Raw genomic sequence first — 27,074 nt, 5'->3', positions numbered from 1 at the left:
ATCTGAAAAAGGCGCAAAATGGTGGTCTCATTTCCGGCTCTCCTGCGACCCTTCCGACTCTGTCGATGGGACCCGACACCCTGGGCGCGGCTGGCAGGGCCTACAAAGCTGAGGACCGGTGACCCAAACTCTTGGGCCCCTACCAGGATGGCGGCGACAGTGACGCTGGAGCCCGCAGTCCGCTGCCGCTGGGACGAGCCGGTGCGCATCGCCGTGCGCGGCCTGGCCCCGCGGCAGCAGGTCACGCTGCGCGCGTCCCTGCGCGACGAAAAGGGCGCGCTCTTCCGAGCCCACGCGCGCTACTGCGCCGACGCCCACGGCCAGCTGGACCTGGAGCGCGCGCCCGCGCTGGGCGGCAGCTTCACGGGGCTCGAGCCCATGGGGCTCCTCTGGGCTCTGGAGCCCGAGAAGCCCTTGCTGCGGCTGGTGAAGCGGGACGTGCAGACGCCCTTCGCCGTGGAGCTGGAGGTGCTCGATGGCCACGACCCGGAGGCTGGAGGACTCCTGAGCCGGGCGGTGCAGGAGCGCGACTTCCTGGCGCCGGGGGTGCGGCGCGAGCCCGTGCGCTCAGGCCGTGTGCGCGCCACGCTCTTCTTGCCGCCGGGTAAGCCCCCTGCTTCCCTGTTTATCTTGTCTGTGAGAGAGAAAAGCAGTAAGTAAGTAGCTCCCAACATTCCGAGGCTCTGTGGGGCCTGAAAATTTCGAGGAGACAAGAATGGAACGTAAGGCTGGCTGGGGAGGTGGCTCTGCTGCTCCAAGACAGAGGTCAGAACGAAGACATCGCAAGGAAAGGGTAAAGATAGTTGTAATTTAAAAAAAAAAAAAAAAAGTATAAGGAGTTTCCAGTTTTTAAAGTTTTCTGTCTAAAGTTTCTCAGTTTTACAACTTTGCTTCTAACTCCCAGAGTATATTAAGATTTAAGAAAATTACCATGAAGGAAGAAGGCCTCTTGCTATCCACTGGAAATCTTCTGAATTATTGGTTAATTTTACCATTACATAAAAAGCAACAGGCCAATGAAAAAGTTAAAAGATGCTTATCCTGATTAGGATCAGGGAAATGCAAAATAAAACTACACACTACATTAAACACCCTCAAAATTTAGAAGTCTAACATTACCAGTTTTTGACCAGTATGTGGAGGAAAAGGAACTCCCATACACTGCTAAAAGGAACACAGTTGGGGCTTCCCTGGTGGCGCAGTGGTTAAGAATCCGCCTGCCAATGCAGAGGAAACGGGTTCAAGCCCTGGTCTGGGGAGATCCCACATGACGCCGAGCACCTAAGCCTGTGCACCACAACTACTGAGCCTGCGCTCTAGAGCCCGTGAGCCACAACTACTTAAGTCAGTGCTCCACAACAAGAGAAGCCACCACATTGAGAAGCCCATGAACTGCAAAGAGTAACCCCTGCTCACCGCAACTAGAGAAAGCCCGCCAGCAGCAACAAAGACCCAGCGCAGCCAAAAATAAATAAATAAATAAATTTTTTTTAAAAAGGAACACAGTTATTCATCTACCTGGAAAAAATTGCTTTTACTTAGAAAGTAGACTGGCATTCTACTCCTGGTGCACCAATAGGTATTTATGTTTGTAAGAGCAAAAACAACTGGAAACAGCCTAAATGTCCATCAGCAATAAAACTGATGAATAAATTGAGGTATATTTATAGCACAAAAGTGATTGAACTGTAGTCACAAGAATCAAGGGACTTCCCTGGTGGTCCAGTGGTTAAGAATCCGCCTTCCAATGCAGGGGACGCGGGTTCGATCCCTGGTGAGGGAACTAAGATCCCACATGCCGCAGGGCAACTAAGCCCGCGTGCCACAGCAACTAAGACCCCATGCAGCCAAAAATAAATATTTTTTAAAAACCAAGAATCAAAATGGATGAATCTCAAAAACAGTGTTGATGGAAACATTAAGTCCCCAAAGAACACATTCAGTATCATTACATTCAGATAAAATTCAAAAAATAGGCAAAATAAACAAAATGCCATTTAAGGTATACTTACAAGTAGTAAGACTGTAAAGAAAATCAAGAGATTAATAAAATTCAGAATAGTGGAAAGTGAGGGAAGGGGAACAGGGCTTTGACGGTTAGTACTGAATTATTAAAGTTCTGCTTGTAAAGTATTTGCCTTATAAATAGTCCTTAAAATTCGCACATTAAATACAAACTTTTAATGTAAATAGTGAAAATGTGACATAACTAGCCTTATACAGAGTAGGTAGCTTTTTGAGTCTAGCATAATGTATTTGAGATTCATTCCTGTTGCTCCATATATTGGTAGTTCCTTCTTGTGTCTTAGAAGTTTCCCATTAGATGAATGTGGCACAGTTTTATTCTTTCACCAGTTGGAGGACATTTGGGTTTCAAGTCTTTGGGGATTAAGAATAAAGTCACTGGAAACGCTTGCATCCAAGTTTTTGTGTGAACACAAGTTTTCATTTTTCTTGGGTAAATACCAGGGAGATTGCTGGGTCATAACCTAAGTGTATGTTTAACTTTATAAGAAATTGTAAGCTCTTTTCCAAAGTATCATTTTGCATCCCCACTGTTGCCCTTAAAAATAAAAGTTAGTTATTTGACTAACAAAAATGGGTTAATTTGGGAATAGCAGAGAATTGCAAATTGGAACAAGCAAGCCACGGCAAAAACCATAGGCAAGTGCAACAAAGCAAGGAGAAGAACGCTATTTTATAGAGAAAAAGGAGGAAGCTGGGAGGGGTTGTTTTGAACAAAAGTCCATCAGATAAAAGAGAGTTTGGGATAATGGTGATTTTTCATTGCTGAGTTGCTGGGGTAGTCAGTTTCTTGGAGGGGAGGCCATTTACATCTTTTGCTGTTGGGGCCTGTAGTTGATGATTCTTTCCTGTTGATGATCTTTCTGTTGTGATCTGTACTTGACAATTCTTCCTATAATTGACATGGAGTGGTACTGCAGGAGAGCTCCCCAATTCTGTCCTCCTGACTCCATTGTAGTGAGGTTTCCCTTTATTAGTTTTCACATTTCTCCCTTTTAATCCCGATCTTTCTCCAAAAACATCGATGATCAAGAGTCAGTGGAGTGGCTTTTTGTCCTTCTGTGTCAGGAAGGACCTTTCCTGGCTGTCATGTCCCTTGTTAGAGGGAAACTGCACAGAGTGGAAACCTACTAAGGTCACATTTGAGTAACAAGGAGGGGTAGGAGGGAGAACTTTCAGGCACTTTCCATCTATAGTCCATATTTCTCAAGACCCTAAGAACTAGAGATCATCTCTTTTGGCGTATATCATTTTTACAGAGGTTTGACAGGAAACAAATATAGAATCAAAAGTAACATGACAATTCCAAATTGTATGATGATTCTAAACCGGGATCCTAGGCCTGAAGATAGCCAACTGAATAAATATTTATTGGCACTTATTCTGATTTCGGGGAGAAAAGTTCTCCCTACTGAGGCGAACCCAGAGCCATGGATGCCTCCTGGAAATCCCTGTTTAAAGCAGCCAGGAAAGCAAAATAGACTAGCGAATACAACAAGAGCACACTTGATCTAAAACAATTAACCAAGTGCATTCAGGAAGGTACAGTGCAGGCATAAACATGAGGCAACAGCTAATGAACTCTTCATGAAGACAGCAAAACTTCAAAGACATTTTAAAACAGTATTCTTACCTTAAAAGAAACGTTTGTAACCAAATGTGTTATTAGTGGCATAGCATGTGAGGTTGCAAGTTCCGTTACCCTGAATTTGGATAAGAATCCAGAGTCAGTTAATAGTCCAGATGAAAAGACTAATGTGAATCCTGAACTTTCTAACAGTACTGGCCCTGACATCTTAGCAAAGCTGTCTGGTTAGATGTCGTGTGCTTCAATTCTGGGAAATCTTTACTTTCAGGTCATCCTATGATGTGAGGTCCAGTGAGGGTTTGGTGCTTTTTTTAGATGTGTCATGTGAAATGAAGAGTCTATTCTCTGGAGTTTGGCAGCACAAGGGTTGGTTAGCAGTACTTGAAAGGGGCCTTCCCAGTGGGGTTAAAAGAGTCTTTCTGGAGGTGTTTTTTTCAATGGAGGAAATCTCCAGAATACAAGGTATGATGCTTAAGGTCTTCATCTCCTGGGATTGCTCTGTGACAAGATTGCTCTACCAAAGCATGATTATTTTTAATGGAAGCAACTAGGTCTTTACAGTATGAAATATACCTCCTTTTATCAGCTGTGAATCAAAAGAGGCAGGGGCCAGGTGCATTGGATGTCTTGTGACTATCTCAAAGGGTTAGAGTTTATGAGTTCCAAAGGGGGTGGATCTGAGATTTAGAAGGACCAACAGCAATGCTTTTGGCCAAGGTGTTTGGAGGGTTTGTACGAATTTTGCCAAATGAGTCTTTTTTAAAAAAAAAATTTTAATATTTATTTATTGGTTGCGCCGGGTCTTAGTTGTGGCACTTGGGATCTTTGTTGCGGCATTCAGACTTCTTAGTTGCTGCATGCGAACTTCTTAGTTGCAGCATGTGGACTGTTAGTTGCGGCATGCATTCGGGATCTAGTTCCCCGACCAGGGATTGAATCCCGGCCCCCTGCATTGGGAACGCAGAGTCTTACCCACTGGGCCACCAGGGAAGTCCCGCCAATTGAGTCTTTGTTGTTGTTTTTTTTTTTTTTTGGCTGCATTGGGTGTTCGTTGCGGGCTCTAGAGCACAGGCTCAGTAGTTGTGGTGCACGGGTTTAGTTGCTCTGCGGCATGTGGGATCTTCCTGGACCAGGGCTTGAACCCGTGTCCCCTGTATTGGCAGGTAGATTCTTAACCACTGCGCCACCAGGGAAGTCCCCAGTTGAGTCTTAATAGTGCCCTTAGTTTGTTTGACTTACCCTGAAGACCGAGTATGGTAAGTAAGCACAGTGAAAGTGTTGTAAAACCAGCCAAACAGCACAGACTTATTGAAGTACCTGACCAGTAAAATGGGTTCCCCGATCGCTATGCAGTTCAGGAGGGGTTCCCCAGGTAGGGATAATTTTTTCTAACAGAACTGTAGCTATAGCAGAAGCAGTGACCTGTCTACAGGGGAAAGCTTCAGTCCAGTGAGAAAACATACAAACCGTGACCAAAACATATTTAGATCCATGAGAAAGAGGAAACTGTATGAAATCTATTTGCCAAAACTTGAATGGCCCATTAGACAGTAAGTGTCCAGGAGCAGTGTGAACAGGTTTTCCTGGATTCTAGCTTTAGCAGGTGGGGCAAGTGAGGTGTAGGCACTTTTTGTGACTTTATTAATATTTCCCCACCACTATTTGTTCGTGAATGCTATCATTTTGTCAGCAGACTAATGGCTTAATGCATGTACAGTGGTAAGTAGTGGGAATTTTAGAATTTCTGGTAAGACCAGATTGTTGTTTTATAGTAAAGTATATAGGGGCTGGGTCATATGAAAAAATTTGGAATCCAATTTTGACAGTTGACAGCTAGCCTGAGAAAACCTCATAATTGGCACTTAATTTTAGGTTTCGGGAAGTACAGGATGCCCCATCTACTTGGAACCAAATGCAGTCCTTCTTCCATAGTCAGGTGTCCTAAATATCCAACTTGCATTAGAGCAAACTGCAATTTTTCTTTGGAGACTTTGTGTCCCTTGAAGGCCAAAAGTTTTAACAGGTGGATGTTGTCTTCCCATGAAGAGTTTTGAGGCGAGCAGAGAAGCAAATCATCTGTGTATTGTGACAAAGTAGAGCCTGCAGAAACGTTCATATCACCCCAATCAGCTTTCAAGACTTGTGAAAAGTAGGAGGGACTCTCTGGGGAAGCCTGGGGCATTACTGTCCAGGTGTACTGCCTTTCTTCCCAAGTGAAAGCAAACATGTATTGGCTAGGCTCGTCAATTAAAATACTAAAGAATGCACTGTATAAATCAGTTACAGTGAAAAAGTTGCTGGGACTAGATGTCAGTAGTGTGTGTGGGTTAGGAACAGCAACGTGTCAAGGGATGACAGTGTTTATTGCTTGTAAGTCCTGGACAAACCTCCTGGCTCAGCCATTGGGTTTTCTCACAGCTAAAATAGGGGTGTTCCAGGGACTAGTACAGGGGATAATGAAGCCCTGAGGATTGTAATCCTCTATTATGGGTTTGGTACCTTGCAGGGTACTGATTAATTTTGGGAGAGGTTTTGAGAGATCTGTTTGAATGTTGATAGGAGTTGCACTGTGGATTCCTCCAATATCACTTGAAATTTTGCCTGTAAAGAGGATGATGGTAGCTGATCCAGTCAGGACAATTGATCAGTGTCTCCCAGATTCAGCTACAGTGCCGTCAGTAATGGAGCCAATAAAGGATGTCAAAGAGTCATTTAATTCACTTGGTTGGCTATTTTGATTGCTACTGTCAAATTCCAGAATTATTTCCCTGTTGTGGGAGAGAGAAATTCCAGTATAATCCTTTTCTGAGTCTCAGCCTAATAAATGAATAGGGACAGAGGAACTCAGGAGAAAAGGGTGTATATCTGTCAAGGGCCTAAACAAAAGGGAATAGGTTCAGAGACGGGAACTTCTTGAGATTCATTAGAGAGCTCCACTATTTGAACTATTTTAGAACTCCAAAGCAGGGGCTGCTTTATAGCAGTGGGGTTGAGCATGGAGAGTGTAGCTCTGGTGTGTCATTAAGGACAGAGAGAGCTTCATCCCCAATCTGGAGAAATGTTTCTCCAAGTGGATTAAGAAGGAGGATTGGGAAGGGCCCCTGTAGTTCCTCAGAGCCCCGTCATTGGAAATTAGGAGGACATTGGAAAGGCTGGCTAGAGGCCTGAAGGCACCTGGAGCACTAAAATTTGTAAAAATCTTTTTCAATGTCCGGGCTCTTTGCAATAATAGGAAAAACTAGGAAGGATTTTGGCTCTGTTCAGGGGACTTCATTTGCCAGAGTTGAAAATTAAGAAGTCTAGTGGTCTTTCTTTTAGGTGACTCATCTAGGGTGCAAGTGAGCTGATTTGCCAGATTAACTAAATCTGGAGTGGACATAGTTTCCCATTCCACCCTGCTTGTTTTAACTAAAAGAGGAAGATCCTGGCTCAGCACATAAATACACATAGAGTCAAAGGCTACCTGAGTGGATTCACCATATGAAGGAAGACCAGAATTTGCTTTGAAAACAATCTGCAATCAATTCTACTAGTCATGAACAGGTTCATCAGATTTTTGTGTGCAAGCCTGAATTTTGTTCCAATCAGTAGTTTTAGGAAAAGCTACTGTAATTGCTCAGTAGAGGTTTTCAGCAAGTATTCTAGCACTTTGCCAAAAGTTAGAGGTTTGTTTTTCTAAATCCTGTTCAGGATGTTCTCATCAGGGACGCTTCATCCAACGTTTGGGTTGACCTCACCAACAAGCAGGTGGACTAACTGATAGAAATCTAAGCAACCAGCTTGGTAAGTTTGAATAACTGTGTTAAACTCTTCAGCAAACCTATGAGGGTCCTCACTTACTTTAAAAACTCTTCAACTATGGCTCCCAGTTTGGCTTTAGTCCAGGGAACATAAGAAATTTGGGGTTTATTTGGGTCCTCAGAAGACATAATTTTAGAGGGGCAGATTCTGATAGGTTCAGAGGAGGAGGGAGTAGAGAGAAGTTCAGGGAAAAAGGGAACTCAGTGAGAGCATTAGAACGGGGAAACTGAGGCATAGAGGAGGTGGAGGCAGTGCAGCAGGGAAGGAGGGGGGTGGCATTAGAGGGGGGGCCTGAACACAGTAAGGTGGCTGCCATATGTATGGAGTCAAAGAAGGGGAGAGGGAAAGAGAGGCCTCAGAAGCCTTTTGACTTCTTTAGTTGTTTGTTTGCCTCAGTTACCTTAGAAATTGTTATTTGCAGAGAGGTAATTTTAGATTCCCGATATTGTTTGGAAGCCTCAAAATGCCAATTAAAATGGGTGTCCAATTCAGTTTTAAGAAAAGTAAGTAGGACTTCCCTGGTGGCGCAGTGGTTAAGAGTCCGCCTGCCAATGCAGGGGACACGGGTTTGAGCCCTGGTCCGGGAAGATCCCACATACTGCGGAGCAACTAAGCCCATGCACCTCAACTACTGAGCCTGTGTTCTAGAGCCTGTGAGCCACAGCTACTGAGCCCATGCACCGCAACTACTGAAGCCCCGGCACCTAGAGCCCGTGCTCCGCAACAAGAGAAGCCACCGCAGTGAGAAGCCTGCGCACCACAACGAAGAGTAGCCCCCGCTCACCACAACTGAAGAAAGCCCGCGTACAGCAATGAAGACCCAACACAGCCAAAAATAAATAAATAAATTTATTTTAAAAAAAGGAAAGACAAGTAAGTTTGGGGAGCTCAAAAGTTCCCCATCATGTCGATTGGTGTTCTAAATTATGTTTCTTAGGGCTGTCCATTTAGTTAGAAATGCACATGAGGAGGGACCAAAGTTTTTAAACATAAAACTGGCTGGAGTTCCAGAAGCGGGGGCATCGTCAAAGCATTTTGATGACTGGGATCCCATTTCTTAAAGGTTTTTCTCTAGAGCAAAAAGAAAAATTCCTAAACAGCACAGTTCCAATAGGAACAGCCCAGTTCCTAAACAAATCAGACCCAAGGCTAAAGGAATAAAGGACAAAGCCTTTTTTTTTAATTGGAGTATAACTGCTTTAAAATGTTGTGTTAGTTTCTGCTGTACAATGAAGTGAATCAGCTATATGTATACCTATATCCCCTCCATCTTGGACTTCCCTCCCAACCCCCCCATCCCACCCATCTAGGTTGTCACAGAGCACCGAGCTGAGCTCCCTGTGCTATACAGCGGGTTCCCACTAGCTAGCTATTTTACAAATGGTAGTATATTTATGTCAAACCTAATCTCCCAATTCATCCCACCCTCCCCTTCCCCCCGCATGTCCACATGTCCGTTCTCTGCGTCTACATCTCTATTCCTGCCCTGCAAATAGGTTCATCTGTACCATTTTTCAAGATTCCACATATATGTGTTAATATACAATATTTGTTTTTCTCTCTGGATTACTTCACTCTGTATGACAGACTCTAGTTCTATCCACATCTCTACAAATGACCCAGTTTCATTCCTTTTTATGGCTGAGTAATATTCCATTGTATATATGTACCACATCTTCTTTATCCATTCATCTGTCATTGGACATTTAGATTGTTTCCATGTTTCCATGCCCTGGCTATTGTAAATAGTGCTGCAATGAACATTGGGGTATGTGTGTCCTTTTGAATTATGGTTTTCTCAGGGTATATGCCCAGTAGTGGGATTGCTGGATCATATGGTAGTTCTATTTTTAGTTTTTTAAGGAACCTCCATACTGTTCTTCATAGTGGCTGTATCAATTTACATTCGCACCAACAGTGCAAAAGGGTTCCCTTTTCTCCACACCCTCTCCAGCATTTATTGTTTGTAGATTTTTTGATGATAGCTATTCTGACCTGTGTGAGGTGATACCTCACTGTAGTTTTGATTTGTGTTTCTCTAATAATTAGTGATGTTGAACTTCTTTTCATGTGCCTCTTGGCCATCTGTATGTCTTCTTTGGTGAAATGTCTGTTTAGGTCTTCCACCCATTTTTTTAATTCGGTTGTTTGTTTTTTTGATATTGAGCTTCATGAGCTGTTTGTACACTTTGGAGATTAATCTCTTGCCCGTTGCTTTATTTGCAAATATTTTCTCCCATTCTGAGGGTTGTCTTTTCATCTTGTTTATGGTTTCCTTTGCTGTGCAAAAGTTTTAAGTTTAATTAGGTCCCATTTGTTTATTTTTGTTTTTATTTTCATTACGCTAGGAGGTGGGTCAGAAAAGTTCTTGCTGTGGTTTATGTCAAAGAGTGTTTTTCCTTTGTTTTTGTCTAAGAGTTTTATAGTGTCTGGTGTTACATTTAGGTCTTTAATCCATTTTCAGTTTATTTTTGTGTATGGTGTCAGGTAGTGTTCTAATTTCATTCTTTTACATGTAGCTGTCCAGTTTTCTCAGCACCACTTATTGAAGAGGCTGTCTTTTCTCCATTGTGTGTTCTTGCCTCCTTTGTCATAAATTAGGTGACCACAAGTGTGTGGGTTTATCTCTGGGCTTTCGATCCTGTACCATTGATCGATATTTCTGTTTTTGTGCCAGTACCATACTGTCTTGATTACTGTAGCTTTGTAGTATAGTTTGAAGTCAGGGAGCCTGATTCCTCCAGCTACATTTTTCTTTCTCAAGATTGCTTTGTCTATTTGGGGTCTTTAGTGTTTCCATACAAATTGTAAAATTTTTTTGTTCTAATTCTGTGAAGAATGCCATTGGTAGTTTGATAGGGATTGCATTGAATCTGTAGATTGCTTTGGGTAGTATAGTCATTTTCACAATATTGATTCTTCCAATCCAAGAACATGGTATATTTCTCCATCTGTTTATGTCATCTTTGATTTCTTTCATCAATATTTTATAGTTTTCTGAGTATAAGTCTTTTGCTCCTTAGGTATGTTTATTCCTAGGTATTTTATTCTTTTTGTTGTGGTGGTAAATGGGATTGTTTCCTTAATTTCTCTTTCTGATTTTTCATTGTTAGTGTATAGGAATGCAAGAGATTTCTGTGCATTAATTTTGGATACTGCAACCTTACCAAATTCATTGATTAGTTTTAGTAGTTTTCTGGTGGCATCTGTAGGATTTTCTATTTATAGTTCATGTCATCTGCAAACAGTGACAGTTTTACTTCTTCTTTTCCAATTTGTTTTCCTTTTATTTCTTTTCCTTCTCTGATTGCCATGGCTAGGACTTACAAAACTATGTTGAGTAAGTGTGGCGAGAGTGGACATCCTTGTCTTGTTCCTGATCTTAGTGGAAATGCTTTCAGTTTTTCACCATTGAGAATGATGTTTGCTGTGGGTTTGTCATATATGGCCTTTATTATGTTGAGGTATCTTCTGTCTCTGCCCATTTTCTGGAGAGTTTTTATCATAAATGAGTGTTGAATTTTGTCAAAAGCTTTTTCTGCATCTATTGAGATGACCATATGGTTTTTATTCCTTAATTTCTTACTATGGTGTATCACATTGACTGATTTGTGTATATTGAAGAATCCTTGCATCCCTGGGATAAATCCCACTTGATCATGGTGTATGATCCTTTTAATGTGCTGTTGGATTCTGTTTTCTAGTATTATGTTCAGGATTTTTGCATCTATGTTCATCAGTGATATTGGTCTGTAATTTCCTTTTTTTGTGATATCTTTATCTGGTTTTGGTATCAGGGTGATGGTGGCCTTATAGAATGAATTTGGGAGTGTTCCTCCCTCTGCAGTTTTTTGGAAGAGTTTGAGAAGGATAGGTGTAAGCTCTTCTCTAAATGTTTGATAGAATTTGCCTGTGAAGACATCTGGTCCTGGGCTTTTGTTTGTTGGAAGATTTTTAATTACAGTTGCAATTTCATTATTTGTGATAGGTCTGTTTATATTTTCTAGTTCTTCCTAGCTCAGTCTTGGAAAATTGTACCTTTCCAAGAATTTGTCCATTTCTTCCAGGTTGTCCATTTTATTGGCATATAGTTGTTTGTAGTAGTCTCTTATAATCCTATTTATAATCCTGTATTTATAATCCTGTATTTATAATCTTATATTTATATAAGATCTTATATTTATATATTTTTTAAAAATCTTATATTCATATATTTAATCCTATTTATAATCCTGTATTTATAATCCTGTATTTATAATCTTATAATCCTGTATTTCTGAGGTGGCAGTTGTGATTTCTCCTTTTTCATTTCTAATTTTATTGATTTGCTTCCTCTCCCTTTTTTTCTTGATGAGTCTGGCTAAAGGTTTATCAATTTTGTTTATCTTCTCAAAGAACCAGCTTTTAGTTTTATTGATCTTTGCTATTGTTTCCTTCATTTCTTTTTCATTTATTTCTGATCTGATCTTTATGATTTCTTTCCTTCTACTGACTTTGGGTTTTCTTTGTTCTTCTTTCTTTAGTTGCTTTAGTTGTAATGTTAGATTGTTTGAGATTTTTCTTGTTTCTTGAGGTGAGATTGAATTGCTATAAACTTCCCTTTAGAACTGCTTTTGCTGCGTCCCATAGGTTTTGGGTCGTAGTGTTTTCATTGTCATTTGTTTCTATGTATTTTTTAATTTCTTCTTTGATTTCTTCAGTGATCTCTTGGTTATTTAGTAGCACACTGTTTAGCCTCCATGTATTTGTGTTTTTTACAGTTTTTTTCCTGTAATTGATTTCTAATCTCATAGTGTTGTGGTCAGAAAAGATGCTTGATATGATTTCAGTTTTCTTAAATTTTCCAAGGCTTGATTTGTTACCCAAGATGTGATCTATCCTGGAGAATGTTCCATGTGCTCTTGAGAAGAAAGTGTATTCTGCCACTTTCAGGTGGAATGTCCTATAAATATCAATTAAACCTATCTGGTCTAGGGACTTCCTTGGTGGCACAGTGGTTAAGAATCTGCCTGGCAATGCAGGGGACATGGGTTCGATCCCTCGTCCGGGAAGGTCCCATATGCCACGGAGCAACTAAATCCATGCACCACAACTACTGAGCCTGCACTGTAGAGCCTGAGAGCCACAACTATTGAGCCCATGTGCCACAACTACTGAAGACTGAGCGCCAAGAGCCCGTGCTCCGCAACAAGAGAAGCCACTGCAATGAGAAGCCCGCGCACTGCAATAAAGAGTAGCCCCCGCTCGCCGCAACTAGAGAAAGCTCTCACGCAGCAACGAAGACCCAACGCAGCCAAAAATTAATTAATTAATTAATTAATTTTTAAAAATCTATTTTGTCTATTGTGTCATTTAAAGCTTGTGTTTACTTATTTGTTTTCTGTTTGGATGATCTGTCCATTGGTGTAAGAGGGGTGTTAAAGTCCCCTACTCTTATTGTGTTACTGTCGATTTCCCATTTTATGGTTGTTAGCATTTGCCTTATGTATTGAGGGGCTCCTATGTTGGGTGCATAAATATTTATAATTGTTATGTCTTCTTCTTGGATTGATCCCTTGATCATTATGTAGTGTCCTTCCTTATCTCTTGTAACAGCCTTTATTTTAAAGACTATTTTATCTGAAGCGAGTATTGCTATTCCAGCTTTCTTTTGATTTCCATGTTCCATGGAATATCTTTTTCCATCCCTTCACTTTCAGTCTATATGTGTCCCTAGGTCTGAAGTGGGTCTCTCGTAGCCATCATGTATTTGGGTCTTGTTTCTGTATCCATTGAACCAGTCTGTGTTGAGTCTGGTTGGAGCATTTAATCCATTTACATTCAAGGTTATTATCCATATGTATGCTCCTGTTACCATTTTCTTAATTGTTTTGGGTTTGTTTTTGTGGGTCTTTTTCTTCTTTTGTGTTTCCCGCCTAGAGAAGTTCCTTTAGCATTTGTTGTAAAGCTGGTTTGGTGGTGCTGAATTCTCTTAGCTTTTGCTTGTCTGTAAAGCTTTTGATTTCTCTGTTGAATCTGAATGAGATCCTTGCTCGGTAATCTTGGTTGTAGGTTTTTCTCTTTCATCACTTTAAGTATATCCTGCCACTCCCTTCTGGCCTGCAGAGTTTCTGCTGAAAAATCAGCTGATAATCTTATGGGGATTATTTTGTATGTTATTTGTTGCTTTTCCCTTGCTGCTTTTAACATTTTTTCTTTGAATTTAATTTTTGTTAGTTTGATTAATATGTGTCTTGGTGTGTTTCTCCTAGGGTTTATCCTGTATGGGACTCTCTGCGCTTCCTGAACTTGGGTGACTATTTCCTTTCCCATATTAGGGAAATTTTCCACTATAATGTCTTCGAATATTATCTCAGACCCTTTCTTTTTCTCTTCTTCTTCTGGAACCCCTATAATTCGAATGTTGGTGCGTTTAGCGTTGTCCCAGAGGTCTTCGAGATTGTCTTCAATTCTTTTCAATCTTTTTTCTTCATTCTGCTCCTAGGCAGTTATTTCCACCATTCTGTCTTACAGCTCACTTATTCATTCTTCTGCCTCAGTTATTCTGTTATTGATTCCTTCTAGTGTATTTTTCATTTCAGGTATTGTGTTGTTCATCTATGTTTGTTTGTTTAGTTCTTCTAGATCTTTGTTAAGCATTTCTTGTATTTTCTCAATCTGTGCCTCCATTCTATTTCCAAGATTCTGGATCATCTTTACTATCACTACTCTGAATTCTTTTTCAGGTAGGTTGCCTATTTCTTCTTCATTTATTTGGTTTTGTAGGTTTTTACCTTGCTCCTTCACCTGTGACATATTTTTTTGTTGTCTCATTTTGTTTTTTGTTTTTTTTTTTTTTGATGGGTGGGATTGTGTTCCTGTCTTGCTGGTTGTTTGGCCTGAGGCTTTCAGCACTGGAGTTTATAGGCTGTTGTGTAGAGCTGGGTCTTTGTGCCAAGATGAGGACCTCCAGGAGACCTCACTCTGGTGAATATTCCCTGGGGTCTGAGGTTCTCTGTTAGGCCAGTGGTTCGGACTTGGAGCTCCCACCGCAGGAGCTCATGCCGGACCCCCGGCCCATGAACCAAAATCCTGCAAGCTGTGTGGGGTGGCAGAAAAAGAAAAAAAGGAGCAGAACAATAACAAAGAGTAAATAACAAAATTAGGAAACTAAAAGATATGGTAGAAAAAATATATATATAGATGAAACAACAACCAGAAGGTAAAACAGAACCACAATAGCAAAAAAGAGAGAAAAAAAAAAAGCCTTGGCTGGGGGAGGGGGGCGGGGCTTAAGCAGGAGTGGGGTTTAGGCGGTGGATGGGGCCTATGCTTAGGTCCCAAAGGGCCGGAAAAGGCCCTGCGGGAGTGGGGGGTAGGGCTTAGGCAGGAGGGGCCCAGCAGTGCCTCTGGCCTTGGAGGGTGGAGGACCACGTCCAGGACCCCACAGGCTCCCTGGGCCTGAGTTGGGGGGGGGGGTTAGGTGCGTTTCCCCCCCATCCTCCAATCCCAGAGGGTCCGTCCCCCATTGGCCTCTCTTCTTCTTCCCCCCTCCCTCCCTCTTATGCCCCTAGGACCCACACAGCCAGAGGGAGCCCCAGAAGGCAGGGGACCAGATCCAGAAGCCCAACAGGCTTCCTGGGGCTGAGTGGGTGGGGGAAATGCCTCCAGTGTTTCCCCTGATCCTCTGATCCTGGATGGCCCCTCCCCACCGTCAGTCTCTCCTCCTCTTCCCCTCTCCTCCCTCCCTCCCACACCCCTAGGACCCACCTGGCCAGAGGGGGCCCCAGAGAAGGAGGTCCAGGCTTGGGAGTCCAGCAGGTTTTCCAGGGCCTGAGTGGGCGGGGGAAATGCCCTCCGTGCCTCCCCTGATCCTCCAATCCTGGAGGGCCCTTCCCTGTCTGCCTCTCCTCTTCTCTCTCCACTCTCCCCCACCTCCTGTGCCCCTAGGACCAACAGGGCCTGAAGAGGGCCTCAGAGGGTGGAGGACACAGCCTGGAAGCCCAGCAGGCTTCCCGGGGCTGATTGGGCAGGGGAAACACTAGGCTCGCTCCCCCCATCTGAACCCCCAAGGGTTCCTCCAGGCGTGGGAACCCCTCCCCTCTCCCAGCCACCCCTCAGGGGAGCTGGTCCTGTCGGAGCTCCACTTCTCCTCCCCCTCACTCCCCACCAGTGTCCCAAAGCCTTTAAATAGATCCTGAATAAAGCTTGGAGAGCTCACAGTGCAGAGAGTGGAGCTTGAAATCCAGGAGAGACTTACCCTCAAACTCCAGGGTCAGCTAGAAGGCAGTAAGTTCAGTGGGCTCTGTGGGTACTGGCACCTGTGTCCACACCAGCCTGGGAGTTTTGTGGGGTCCTTTTTGGATCCCACTTCTGAACACCAAGTCATATTGCCCTTAAAAATAAAACAGTGGTTTTACCAGCAAAAATGGGTTAACTCTACAATACCAGAGAATTGCAATTCAGGACAAGCAAGCCATAGCAAAAACCATAGGCAAGTCCAACAAAACAAGGAGAGGAATGTTGTTTTATACAGAAAAAGGAATTTGGTAGGGGTTGTTTTTAACAAAAGTCCATTGGAGAAAAGTGACAGTTTAGGGTGATGGTGATTTCTCATTAGCTTGAGTTGCTGGGGTAGTCGATTTCTTGGAAGGGATGCAATGTACATCTTTTCTTTTGGGGGCCTGTGATTGATGATTCTTTCCTGTTGATGATTCTTCTCCTGGGATCTGTATTTGACAATTCTTCCTAAAAATGATGTGGAGTGGTACTGCTGAGAGCTCCCCTTCTGTCCTCTGGATCCATTGTGAGGTTTCCCTTTATTAATTTCACATCACCAGCAGTGTATGAGGGATCCAGCTGTTCCACATCCTCACTAGCATTTGGCATTGTTGATTTGGGGGCGGGGGGGGGTGGGAGAGGGCAATGATTTGCTGTTTTCATTATCCGTAAATTATTACTATTTTTAAAAATAAATTTTTTTTTTTTGGCTGCATTGGGTCTCCGATGTTGGGTCTTAGTTGCTGTGTGTGGGCTTTCTCTAGTTGCGGCGAGCGGGGGCTACTCTTCGTTGCTGTGCACAGGCTTCTCATTGCAGTGGCTTCTCTTGTTGCAGAGCTTGGGCTCTAGGCGCACGGGCTTCAGAAGTTGTGGCACGTGGGCTCAGTAGTTGTGGCTCATGGGCTCTAGAGCGCAGGCTCAATAGTTGTGGTGCATGGGCTTAGTTGCTCCATGGCATGTGGGATCTTCCAGGACCAGGGCTCAAACCCATGTCGCCTGCATTGTCAGGCAGATTCTCAACCACTGCGCCACCAGAGAAGTCCCTTTAAATTATTTTTAATCACAAAAATAGTACATGGGGCTTCCCTGGTGGCACAGTGGTTAAGAATCCGCCTGCCAACGCAAGGGACACGGGTTCGTGCCCCGGTCCGGGAGGATCCCACATGCCGTGGAGCGACTAGGCCCGTGAGCCACAACTACTGAGCCTGCGCATCTGGAGCCTGTGCTCCGCAACGGGAGAGGCCGCGACAGTGAGAGGCCCGCGCACCGCGATGAAGAGTGGCCCCCGCTCGCTGCAACTGGAGAAAGCCCTCGCACAGAAACAAAGATCCAACACAGCCAAAAATAAATAAATAAATTTATTTAAAAAAAAAAATAGTACATGCTTTTTGTAAAAATCTGTGGGGCCTTGAGGCCCCAGGTATAGTGGGGAATGTCGGTTTAGCCTATGCCACAGTCTGGATCTTTGAAGACCAGAGCCGTTCAGCATTTCTGATTGTCAACAGAAAACTTTGACATCACCGAATAGGTAAAAATGGCTTTTGATGCCACTGCAAAGAGTTTCAATTATAGTTTAGTCTTGTGTTTTGTTTCTTCCCAAGGACCTGCACCCTTTCCTGGGATTGTGGACATTTCTGGAACTGGACGTGGCCTTCCGGAATATCGAGCTAGTCTGCTGGCTGGGAAGGGTTTTGCTGTGATGGCTCTGGCTTATTATAACTATGAAGACCTCCCCAAGAGCATAGAGAACCTCCACCTGGAGTACTTTGAAGAAGCTATGAACTACCTGCTTAATCACCCTCAGGTTGGAACTTCCTCTAATTTTTATGTTCTACATATCAGTTCTCCTTCTCTTAAATGCTCTTGGTTTTCACAGAACTTGACAAATTCATGACAGCCCTTCCCTGCCCCCAACACACACTACCTTTCATAGTCGCTTTTCCCAGACAGTTTCCATGCAATTAGATGTTACTGTAATAGATTTCCTGCTAGTAAAGATGTCCTAGTTGGAATTATGGAATTTTAAATTCCAGTATTTTATACTATTTCATTACAAGCCCAAACACATTGAGAACCCTGGGTTTGACACAGGAAGTAGAGGAAAAGGGGAAGGAGATCAGTGTCTCTAGTTTAAATGTTTGTGTTTAATAAACCTCTCCTCCATGTGCCCCTCTGAGAGCAGAGGATTCAGTTTTAAAGAAAAACCTGGTGACAAAGAACCTAGGTAATACGGAGTGTTTGGAGGGCTCAGGATATCAGAGGATTAGAAGATACACCTTGCTCAGGGTATCAGAGGATTAGGAGATAAACCTTGCTTATTTTATAAGTCAATCAGAGCTCAAGGTGGATGGAAGTGCTGGAGCTCTTAGAAAATGTGATGGGGTGTAGTGGAACCAGCACAATATGTTTGATAGAGAAAAGTTAAATTTGAGGTTTGATTTTGCCACTTAACTAGCTTCATGACCTTGGGGCCTCTGTTTCTTCCTCTCAAAAGTTGGGATGACAGTAATATCCCATTCCGAGTATCTCTATGAGAAATAAGTGGCTGAAAACAGTTAAGGGTGCTCTTGTAGAAACCATGACAAAAAAAAAAAAAGTGCTGTTGAGAGGTCAATAAAAAGGCATTTGTAACAGAAGAGTTTGGTAATTGACAAGAAGAGTCCTTATGGAATAGGGCAAACCCAAATTAACCTGGAGGGGATTGAGTAGAAAATGAAGAAAGAAAATAACTACAAAGTTTCCCACAAGTTTTGCTGTGAAAGGGAGTAGAAAACTGGGGCAGAGTGGATTTAAGCTCAAAGGATTGTTATTAAAATGTAAGAGGTACTAGAGCTTGGGGTACACTGATGGGGATGAGCCAGTAGAGAAGAAAGTTATGAAGGAGAGAGAGAAGGAGGAAGTAATTGCAGGAGCAAAGTCCCTGAGGATGAGAATAGATGGGGTCCCAAGCACAAGCAGAGGGTGGCCTTGAATTAGAGATACTTTGGAAACAGGAGGGAAGGAGGAGAGCTTGATTCATGTAGAACTAAGTAGACTTGGAAGTGAAAATTGAGAACAAGTTCCTACCTGATAGCTTCTATTTTTAGTGAAGGCGAGTAGGGGTTAAAGGGGCTTACAGAGGTAGGAGACAAGGTGGAATGGCCTTTTGGAGAAGTGGAAAGCAAACATCAGGGAAGCAGGATTGAGGGGCAATATGGATACTTATTTGAAATTTGTGTTCATGACATGAAAGTAAGATCTGTCCGCACAAGCATGTATTTTTTTTTAATTAATTAATTTATTTTTGGCTGCGTTGGGGCTTCGTTGCTGTGTGCAGGCTTTCTCTAGTTGTGGCAAGTGGGGGCTACTCCGTTGTGGTGCGCAGGCTTCTCATTGCGGTGGCTTCTCTTGTTGAGGTGCATGGGCTCTAGGCACACGGGCTCAGTAGTTGTGGCTCGCGGGCTCTAGAGCACAGGTTCATTAGTTGTGGTGCATGGGCTTAGTTGCTCCGCGGCATGTGGGATCTTCCTGGACCGGGGCTCGAACCCATGTCTCCTGCATTGGCAGGCGGATTCTTAACCACTGCACCACCAGGGAAGCCCGACAAGCATGTATTTTTTTCTCCAGCAGTGTTCATTTGCACAAATGCAGGCCTGGAGGAAGTGAATAACAGGTGTTTTTAACTGAGGTTAGCACTTTTCTAGGCAAGTAGGACCAAAGGGAGAGAGGTATTAAGGGAGTTAGGAGTGTTTGCAGGGGAGCGATAATAACGATGAAGCTTGAAATCTAAGCTGGATGAGGTGGGAAGTGAGAAAATGAGAGAGGTACTGATAGGGAAAAAATGGTAGTCAGAGTCTCAAAGAGGTGGGAGTGGGCAGTACTAAAATGGCTAAACTGGAGATAAATAAGATGGTGATTCGAGAGTAGAATGCTTGAGGCTGAGATTTTGGAGATGATGTACTTATTGATGACTCGGTTTAGGTTATGACAATGGAAGTGTGTGTCTAAGGTCGGGGAGAAAAAAAGATCATGGGAGGTTTGGAGGTCAAGGAACTGCGAGGCCAAAGTATTTAGTTGTCATCCACATGGTTGAAGACACCAGGAATGGTGATGGAGAAATTGTGGAAAGCAAGGTAAAGAGGAAGGATAAGTCAGTATCCCAAGGCTGCAAACCCTGATAAGTGGGAGAGCCCAGATCCACGCTCAGTTCTAACCGACTCTCAAGTCCAGGCGCTACTCGCCACACTGCACTGCTCATGGACTCATTCTCCTTTTCCCTTTGGCCTTCTCTCAGGTAAAGGGCCCAGGGGTCGGGCTGCTTGGGATTTCCAAAGGAGGCGAACTCTGCCTCTCCATGGCCGCGTTCCTGAAGGGCATCACCGCGGCTGTCATAATCAATGGCTCTGTGGCCAGTGTCGGCGGAACCTTACACTACAAGGGTGAGACACTGCCGCCTGTGGGTGTCAGCCGAAGTCGATTCAAGGTGACCAAAGACGGCCTAGCAGACATTTTGGATGTCCTGAACAGCCCTTTGGAAGGACCTGACCAGAAGAGCTTCATTCCTGTGGAAAGGGCTGAGTGCCCCTTCCTGTTCCTTGTGGGTCAGGATGACCACAACTGGAAGAGTGAATTCTATGCTAATGAGGCCTCTAAACGCTTGCAGGCCCATAGTAAGGCGAAGCCCCAGATCATCTGCTACCCAGGGGCGGGACACTACATTGAGCCTCCTTACTTCCCCATGTGCCGGGCTTCCCTGCACACGTTGGTGGGCAGTCCTGTCATCTGGGGAGGGGAGCCCAGGGCTCATGCCAGGGCCCAGGTGGATGCTTGGCAGCAGCTCCAGACTTTCTTCCACAAACACTTGGGTGGGGAAAAGGGGACAGTCCCAGGAACGCTGTAATCATTTATCCTGGGAACAGCTGCCACAATTAGTGTATACGTGTAGTTTTTTTCTTGTTAATAATTACTTCAGTGTTAAAGTGAACGTACCAAGAAATTTTCAAGATATTTATAAATTACATACTTTTTCAGTTGTTTGGGAGGAGAGTGATTCTACAGAAAACACAACAGATGGAGAAAGCATGCCCTTTAGTATCTAACAACACATAACTGACAAGGCTTTAGCTCTGAAAGGAAAAGAGTAATACCTGGTACACAACTGGTGCTCAGTAATTATTTGAATAATTTATTATTGATTTTGTTTAATAATTAATTTATAAATAAATGATTACCTACTGTGGAAGAAAAGCATATAAAATATCAAAAATCTTATCAGATCTGAGTTTCTAATTTAAGAATGGAAGTGAACATCTTAGCTGTAAATTACTATACTAGTTACAGAACTACTTAGATGAAAAAAAATTACTAAAAATTTTCAAAGCAAGTAGGTTTTTAGTTCTTTGATATCTTCTCCTTGAATGAGTAAGGATTCTCCTCATGCAAGTGTATTTTAAGTTATTTTTGTATCTTCACATATGGACCTTTGTGATCTAGTTATTTTGAAAGCTGGTAAAACATTATTTAGACGAATTTCTTAAGTGACTTTAATAATCATTAGCGTGCAAATAAATGATTCAGTTTTGCACCACTTGATATAAATAGTTCCATATTAAACTTACTAAACTTTTCTAAAGCTTAATGTGTTTAAAATAAAAAACACGTTAATTTGTGATATGGTGTTCCAGTTCCTCAACTTTCTTTTTCAGTAAAGCAATTCCTGACAGGTGTTTTTTCCTGAAATTCAAAAACAGTACAGAACTCTTTTTGTTTTGCCATCTGTTTTTTTCTTCTATACCATTGTGAGGCAGGTGTCATCTTCATTTTACAGATGAGGAAACTGAGACTCAGTACCTGCATGGTACCTCTAGAGCCGGGGCCCCGGCTCCCCACATCAAGTTTCTTCTCTCTCGAGCCCGTCCATGCCCTGTGCAGGGCAGCAGCCCCAGCCACAGGCAAAGGAAGTGGCTCGTGTTTCTCCTGCCTAAGTTCTCAGGGGAGTTCCTGGACTTGCAGTGTGAGGGTAGGGGTATTTCAGGGCATTGATGTTGAAAGAGTAGATCTGGAACCGTGTTTAAACCCTTGACATAGTAGTATGGTTTTGCGGGAGTTGACAGGCAACTCAAAATGCCTACACTCCTTCCCTTGATTGTTAACAATGTGTATGCGATTTGCCCTCCTCTTCCTCTTTCCTCTCTTTGTATCTCTCTTTCCGCTACTTTCTGTAAACAGTGTCTTCCGTGACACTTGAAGGAATCTCGCCATCTATCAAGCTGGAGTGTCAGGCTTCTCTAGAGGCTGATAATGAGTGATAAAAGGCAGAAGCAGCAGAAATTTGGGGGCCAATTAATGATGAAGTTAAATTGTAGACCATGTATTTCAAAAGACACAAAGATGATTTCCTCTTTAAATTCTCTTGAGTAGGAGGATCTAAGAAAAGGGGAAATAGAGACACCATAGGCACGTGTTCTGGAGGGGAGAGTGAAACTACATACTATGATGTGAAGATTAGAAAAGAATTCAGAGTGATAGTGGCTTTTGATATGGGTCTTAACTGATAGGATCTCTTTTTCTCTGAATCTAGAGTAATAAAAATTCATAGAAAACTTGGAAAATAGAGAAAATTATTCACTAGAAAAGGAGTTGCATATAATCCATTCACTAGAAACTAGCACACTTAACATTTTAGAATATTTCCATTTTCCTCTAGGCTTGTTGTTGTGTGTATTGAGTTTTTACTCAAGTAAGTGTACATCCATTTTACCTCAGTATTGTATGATGTTTTTCTTACCATGTTATTATATTCTTCAAATACATGACTTTTTAAAAACAGTGATGTGTATTCCATTGATTGGTGCTACTACCCTTCATTTAATCAGTCCCCTGTTGTCAGCCCTTGACATTGTTGATAGTTTTTCTTTATAAAGTCCGTTCCTATGGTGAAGGGACATATACATGTATAAGACTTTGTGTGTCACTGATTATTTCTTTAAGAGAGATTCTTTGAAAGGAAATTACTGGGTCAAACTTCTGAACAGTATTATGATCCTTTACTATGCATACCAGAAACAATCAACTACACCATCAAAGACACTGTACGAGACAGCCATGTTGTCAATACTGGTGTAATGTGTGTGTATAGGTGTGCGTGTGTCTAATTTTTATAATTTTATAAATTTTATAGGTTGAAAAGAGAATCTCATATTGTGCTTTTTTGTTTTTGTTTTTGTTGTTAGTGAGGTTGAATATTTCCCTCTCTTATTGGGAAAATATTCGTATTCCTTTTAATCTACATTTCCCATTCCTTTAGAATGTTCACCTGTTTCTTCATGACCTAGAGCAGCATTTCATTATGTATTTCAGAAGTAGATATATTAGATAATTCTAATATATGTTGGCAACATTATATTACCTTGTTATTTGCCATTTAAACTATGTATATGTGTGTGAATATATATGTGTCAGGTTTTGCAAGATGGACTTGATGATGGAAGTTGGAAATGATAAGAAACATGTGTACTGGTCTCTGCCTGTACCTTTCTCCCAACTTCCAGCACAGAGCTCCTAAACCCTTGTAAATTCCTAAGTGATAAAAGCACTAGTAGCATCTTTTGTTCTAGCGAGGCGACTCTGGGTGGGCTCCTGGATGGCTCCTGGATGGGGACTGGTAACCAGAAAGACCAATCCATGATTAGAAGCTTGGAATTTTCAGCCATCTTGCCCCATTCTCCAGAGGAGAGCGGGGCCAGAAACTGAGTTAATAATTGATCATGCCTATGTGAGGAAGCCGCCAGAAAATCCCAATAGTATGGGGTTTGGAGAGCTTCCAGGTTGGCAAACACTACCACACAGGCAGGGTGATGCACCCCAACTCCACAGGGACAGAAGTTCCTGTAGTCGGGACCCTCTCAGACTTCGCCCCATGCATCTCTTCATCTGGCTGTTTCTCTATATCCTTTGTGATTTCCTTTAATAAGGTAGTTGATGTAAGGGTTTCCCTGAGTTCTGCGAGCTGCTCTAGCAAATTAGTTGAACCTGAGGAGGGGGTTGTGGAAACCTCGGATTTATTGCCAAATCACACAGAAGTTGTGGGTACCCTGGGGACCTACTACTTGCAATTGGCAGCTGAGGAGGGGTGAGAGCAGTTTTGTGGGACTGAGCCTTTAACCTCAGGCAACTGACACCATCTCCAGGTAGATAGTGTTAGGACTGAATTAAATTGTAGGACATCCAGATGGTTGTCTCAGAGATTTGCCTGGTGTGGAGAAAAAAACCTCCACACATGTGGTAACCAGCAGTGTCAGAAGTGCAGTGTTCTGCGTGAGTAGTAAAGGAGACACACAGAAAAGAAAGACACAGGAGGAGAACTGTAGGTTTTTCCTTATATACAGAAGACATTTTAGGAAGTCAAAATAACAGGCTCAGTGGTGGAAAACTCAAGTGTGTTCAAGTATAGTTGTCCATGTTAGAGTATAGGGTACACATAAAATAGCAGTGTGTAAACACTACAAAAGGAGGAGAATGCTATGTGATAGACAGTCTTAAATGTGTTTAATTGTACAGGCAAAGGGAGACCTTAAAGATTGGTAAGAAAGAGGGTGATATAGTTGCCCCTGTACTTTAGAAAAAGAATATGGTGTGAAGTACCCACACGGACACTATTGCAATAGTGAAGGATTCTATTGCAATGGCTTATGGGAAGAGTGACCCTTTCTATCTTACACACTTTATAGGATCTCAAAATTTCTTGATACTTTCTAGTTAAACCTAGAAGCTGCAGGGAGGGAGGAGGACTGTTCCTTTTCCTAAAAGAGGTTTCATTCTGAACAGTAAGTGGACACCAGTTCTGCATGGCCATCAGTTTGGATCTGGAGAAGCCCCAGGGGTAGGAACTAATCAAACTTCATTTTAGGAGAGGACAGTGCTCTTCAGGCTTCTTCATCCCTTTAGTGGCCATTGACTGGACCACATCTAGCTAATCAGAGCCCCTTGACATCATCTGTTTCCTCAACAGTATCCCTTTGTGCTCTATCTCAATACTTGTTACTATTCGAATATCAACAAAATTTCTACTAGGAATGCATGTGGTTTTACCTTATCTCACCTGTGTAGAGGAGGAAAAATTTTACCTCTACTCTTGGAGTTTCTGACTAGGCTTGAGAATAAAATTAACATAAGACAGATTAACAAGAGAAAAGAATACTAAGTTTTTGTTTTTTACATGTACGTCAAGGTCTCAACAAGGAAATGAAGACCCGAAGAAGTGGAAAAACCGAAGTATTTATACAGTAGTTTGAAGAAAGTGCAAACTGTGGAAAAGTAAAATATACGGGGAAACTAAAGGAAGAGAAATGATTGTGACAGTCATGTGCAGAACTCTCTCAGCCTTGACTCCTATTTCTGGTGATAAGACTGAACTTTCCTCCTGTATAGGGAAGGCACCGCTCACATGGGAGTCTCCTCTTCTGCTTTCAAGGAAAAAATGGGGGATAAGTGCCCTTCTGGCGCCTGCTGTTTTTCAAGTGCCTTTAGCTCTAGTCAGTATGCCAAAGTGACATATTTTGGGGTGGCATCCGCTGAACCCTTCACCTGAATTGTTTCCACAGTGTCTATCAATCATCCCCACTTGACTTTGAGAACTGAAGATAAACTGAGGGAGAATTTTCATCTTGCTGTGAAATACTGTGTGCTTAATTTCTTCTTGTTTCCTAACATGTTTTTTTCTAATGGCAAATTCTGAGTTCAAATCTAAAACACAAGAGTCTTCTAAAAGTTAACCTCTAAATTCCTTAATTGGTCCCACTAATAGTCATAATTCTTATTAGTCCCATATTTTCCTTCTGTAAATTCTAAAAAATTCCTTTCTTGTTCTAACTTCTAGAAAGCCACCAATACCGTAATGGGTCTCCTCCACTGCTCTCAGGGATGTTGTCAAGTGCTTACCCAGCAAACATTACCCCTCCTCCTGGTATAAGACTTCCTGATTTTCATTCAGGAATTGGCCATCCTCTGCAGCTATGGGCATCAGGGAAAGCTAACTCCACCCTGATGGCAAGGGCAATGATGGTCATCCCTGTTGGGTTTAAGTCAATCTCAACATTCCATCCAGGGGAAAGTATGTAATTTAGGTGACATACTTGGAATTCTGGATTTTTTCCCTCCCATTAAACATGAACGAAGATGCAGGAAGCCCCAGTTATTCCAGCAGTCACCATGTGACACTGTGATTGTCAGAGCAGACAGAAGGAAATCATTCTTGGTGTCATCATTGAGCTATCGGATCAATCAAATATGAAGCCAGACCTATTCCTGACTTTCTATCAAATAAATTTTCTTATATTTTTAAAGGCTTTATTTTTTTGAGCATGTTTAGGTTCACACTAAATTGAGAAGGACAGAAATTTCCCATACACCCCCTTCCCCCACATATGCACAACCTCCCTCACCATCAACATCCCACACCAGAACGCTACATTTATTACAATTGATGATGCTACATTGACCCATTATTATTACCCAAAGTCCCTAGTTTACATTAGGGTTACCTCTTGGTGGTGTACATTCTATGGGTTTGGACAAATGTATCATAACATGAATCTACCCTTATTGTACCATACAAAATAGTTTCACTGCCCTAAAAATCCTCTGTGCTTCACCTATTCAACCCTCCCTCCCTCCAACCTCTGGCAACCACTGATCTTTTTACTGTCTCCATGTTTTACCTTTTCCAGAATGTCACAGTGTTGGAATCATACAGAATGCAGCCTTTTTAGATTGGTGTCTTTCACTTAGTAATATGCATTTAAGGCTCCTCCATGTCTTTTCATAGCTTGATAGCTCATTTTCTTTTTATTGCTGAATAATATTCCACTGTCTGGAAGTACCAAAGCTTGTTTATCCATTCACCTACTGAAGGACATCTTGGTTGCACCCAAGTTTTGTCACTCTCCTCACATTTTGAAGCAAGTTAGGCACCAGTCTTCACTAGCTCTTATTTAAGCCTTGACTTATGGATCCAGGCTTTTTTCTATGATGTAGCTTTGCCAACTGGAACATCTGCAGTGGCTTCCAAAATTAGCATGGAAAGGAAAGAATATAGGGAATCATGTTTTATGACCAGCCCAGGGGGTATCATTTTTGCCCTCACCCCACTGGTAGAACTTAGTCATCTAAACCTACAGAACTACAGAGGAGGCTGGGAAATATTATCCTGTTTTCCAGGAAAGAGAAATAAACTGGTAGTGTTAATTAATTTAAAAGTGTATTCAGGATGGTTGTGGCATTCGGAACCAGTCAGACTCTTCCCCAGTCAGACTCTTCCGCAAACACATCCTAACTGAGCTACAGGCCCCTGGGACACTTAGCCCCAGGCAATATTTGAGACCACACTCAATAAAATGTGAAGAATCTGGTTAGGGAAGCTTTC

The 27,074-nt window shown here is 42.5% G+C and overlaps 2 protein-coding genes across 7 annotated transcripts in view; one reads left to right on the top strand and one right to left on the bottom strand.

Annotated features, from left to right (window-relative positions):
* HEATR4 (HEAT repeat containing 4) overlaps positions 1 to 27,074 on the bottom strand; it is a 91,632-nt gene that overhangs the window by 50,478 nt on the left and 14,080 nt on the right. Inside the window, exon 2 of one of the 2 annotated variants that reach the window (XM_082383871.1) lies at positions 15,654 to 15,788. Coding sequence is in view for 1 of the 2 variants with exons in the window: in XM_082383873.1 (XP_082239999.1) it covers positions 3,659 to 3,820 (162 nt within the window). In the remaining variant the exon portion in view is untranslated. Of the gene's footprint in view, positions 1 to 3,658; positions 7,298 to 15,653; positions 15,789 to 27,074 lie in introns of those variants that run through there. The other variant, XM_082383873.1, reaches the window with a different exon arrangement.
* On the top strand, positions 19 to 25,315 carry LOC309625014 (acyl-coenzyme A thioesterase 1-like; the record flags this gene model as incomplete). 5 transcript variants are annotated; one of them, XR_014242292.1, is made up of 4 exons in its annotated part: positions 19 to 604; positions 7,304 to 7,396; positions 8,063 to 8,287; positions 17,275 to 17,360. XR_014242292.1 is itself a non-coding variant. In XM_082383953.1 (3 exons), the coding sequence occupies 3 exons, from the start codon at positions 19 to 21 to the stop codon at positions 24,897 to 24,899; spliced, it is 807 nt and encodes a 268-aa protein (XP_082240079.1). In that variant the 3' UTR covers positions 24,900 to 25,315. The 5 variants fall into 5 exon arrangements, 3 of the variants coding, with proteins under 3 accessions (XP_082240079.1, XP_082240078.1, XP_082240080.1); XR_014242293.1 differs by having other exon boundaries at positions 7,304 to 8,287; XM_082383953.1 differs by lacking the exons at positions 7,304 to 7,396; positions 8,063 to 8,287 and adding an exon at positions 24,882 to 25,315 and having other exon boundaries at positions 17,275 to 17,477.

Source organism: Balaenoptera borealis (assembly GCF_965194805.1).
Source record: "Balaenoptera borealis genome assembly, chromosome: 3".
In the NCBI taxonomy this organism is placed as follows: domain Eukaryota; kingdom Metazoa; phylum Chordata; class Mammalia; order Artiodactyla; family Balaenopteridae; genus Balaenoptera; species Balaenoptera borealis.
This window is presented reverse-complemented; position numbering and strand designations above follow the sequence as displayed.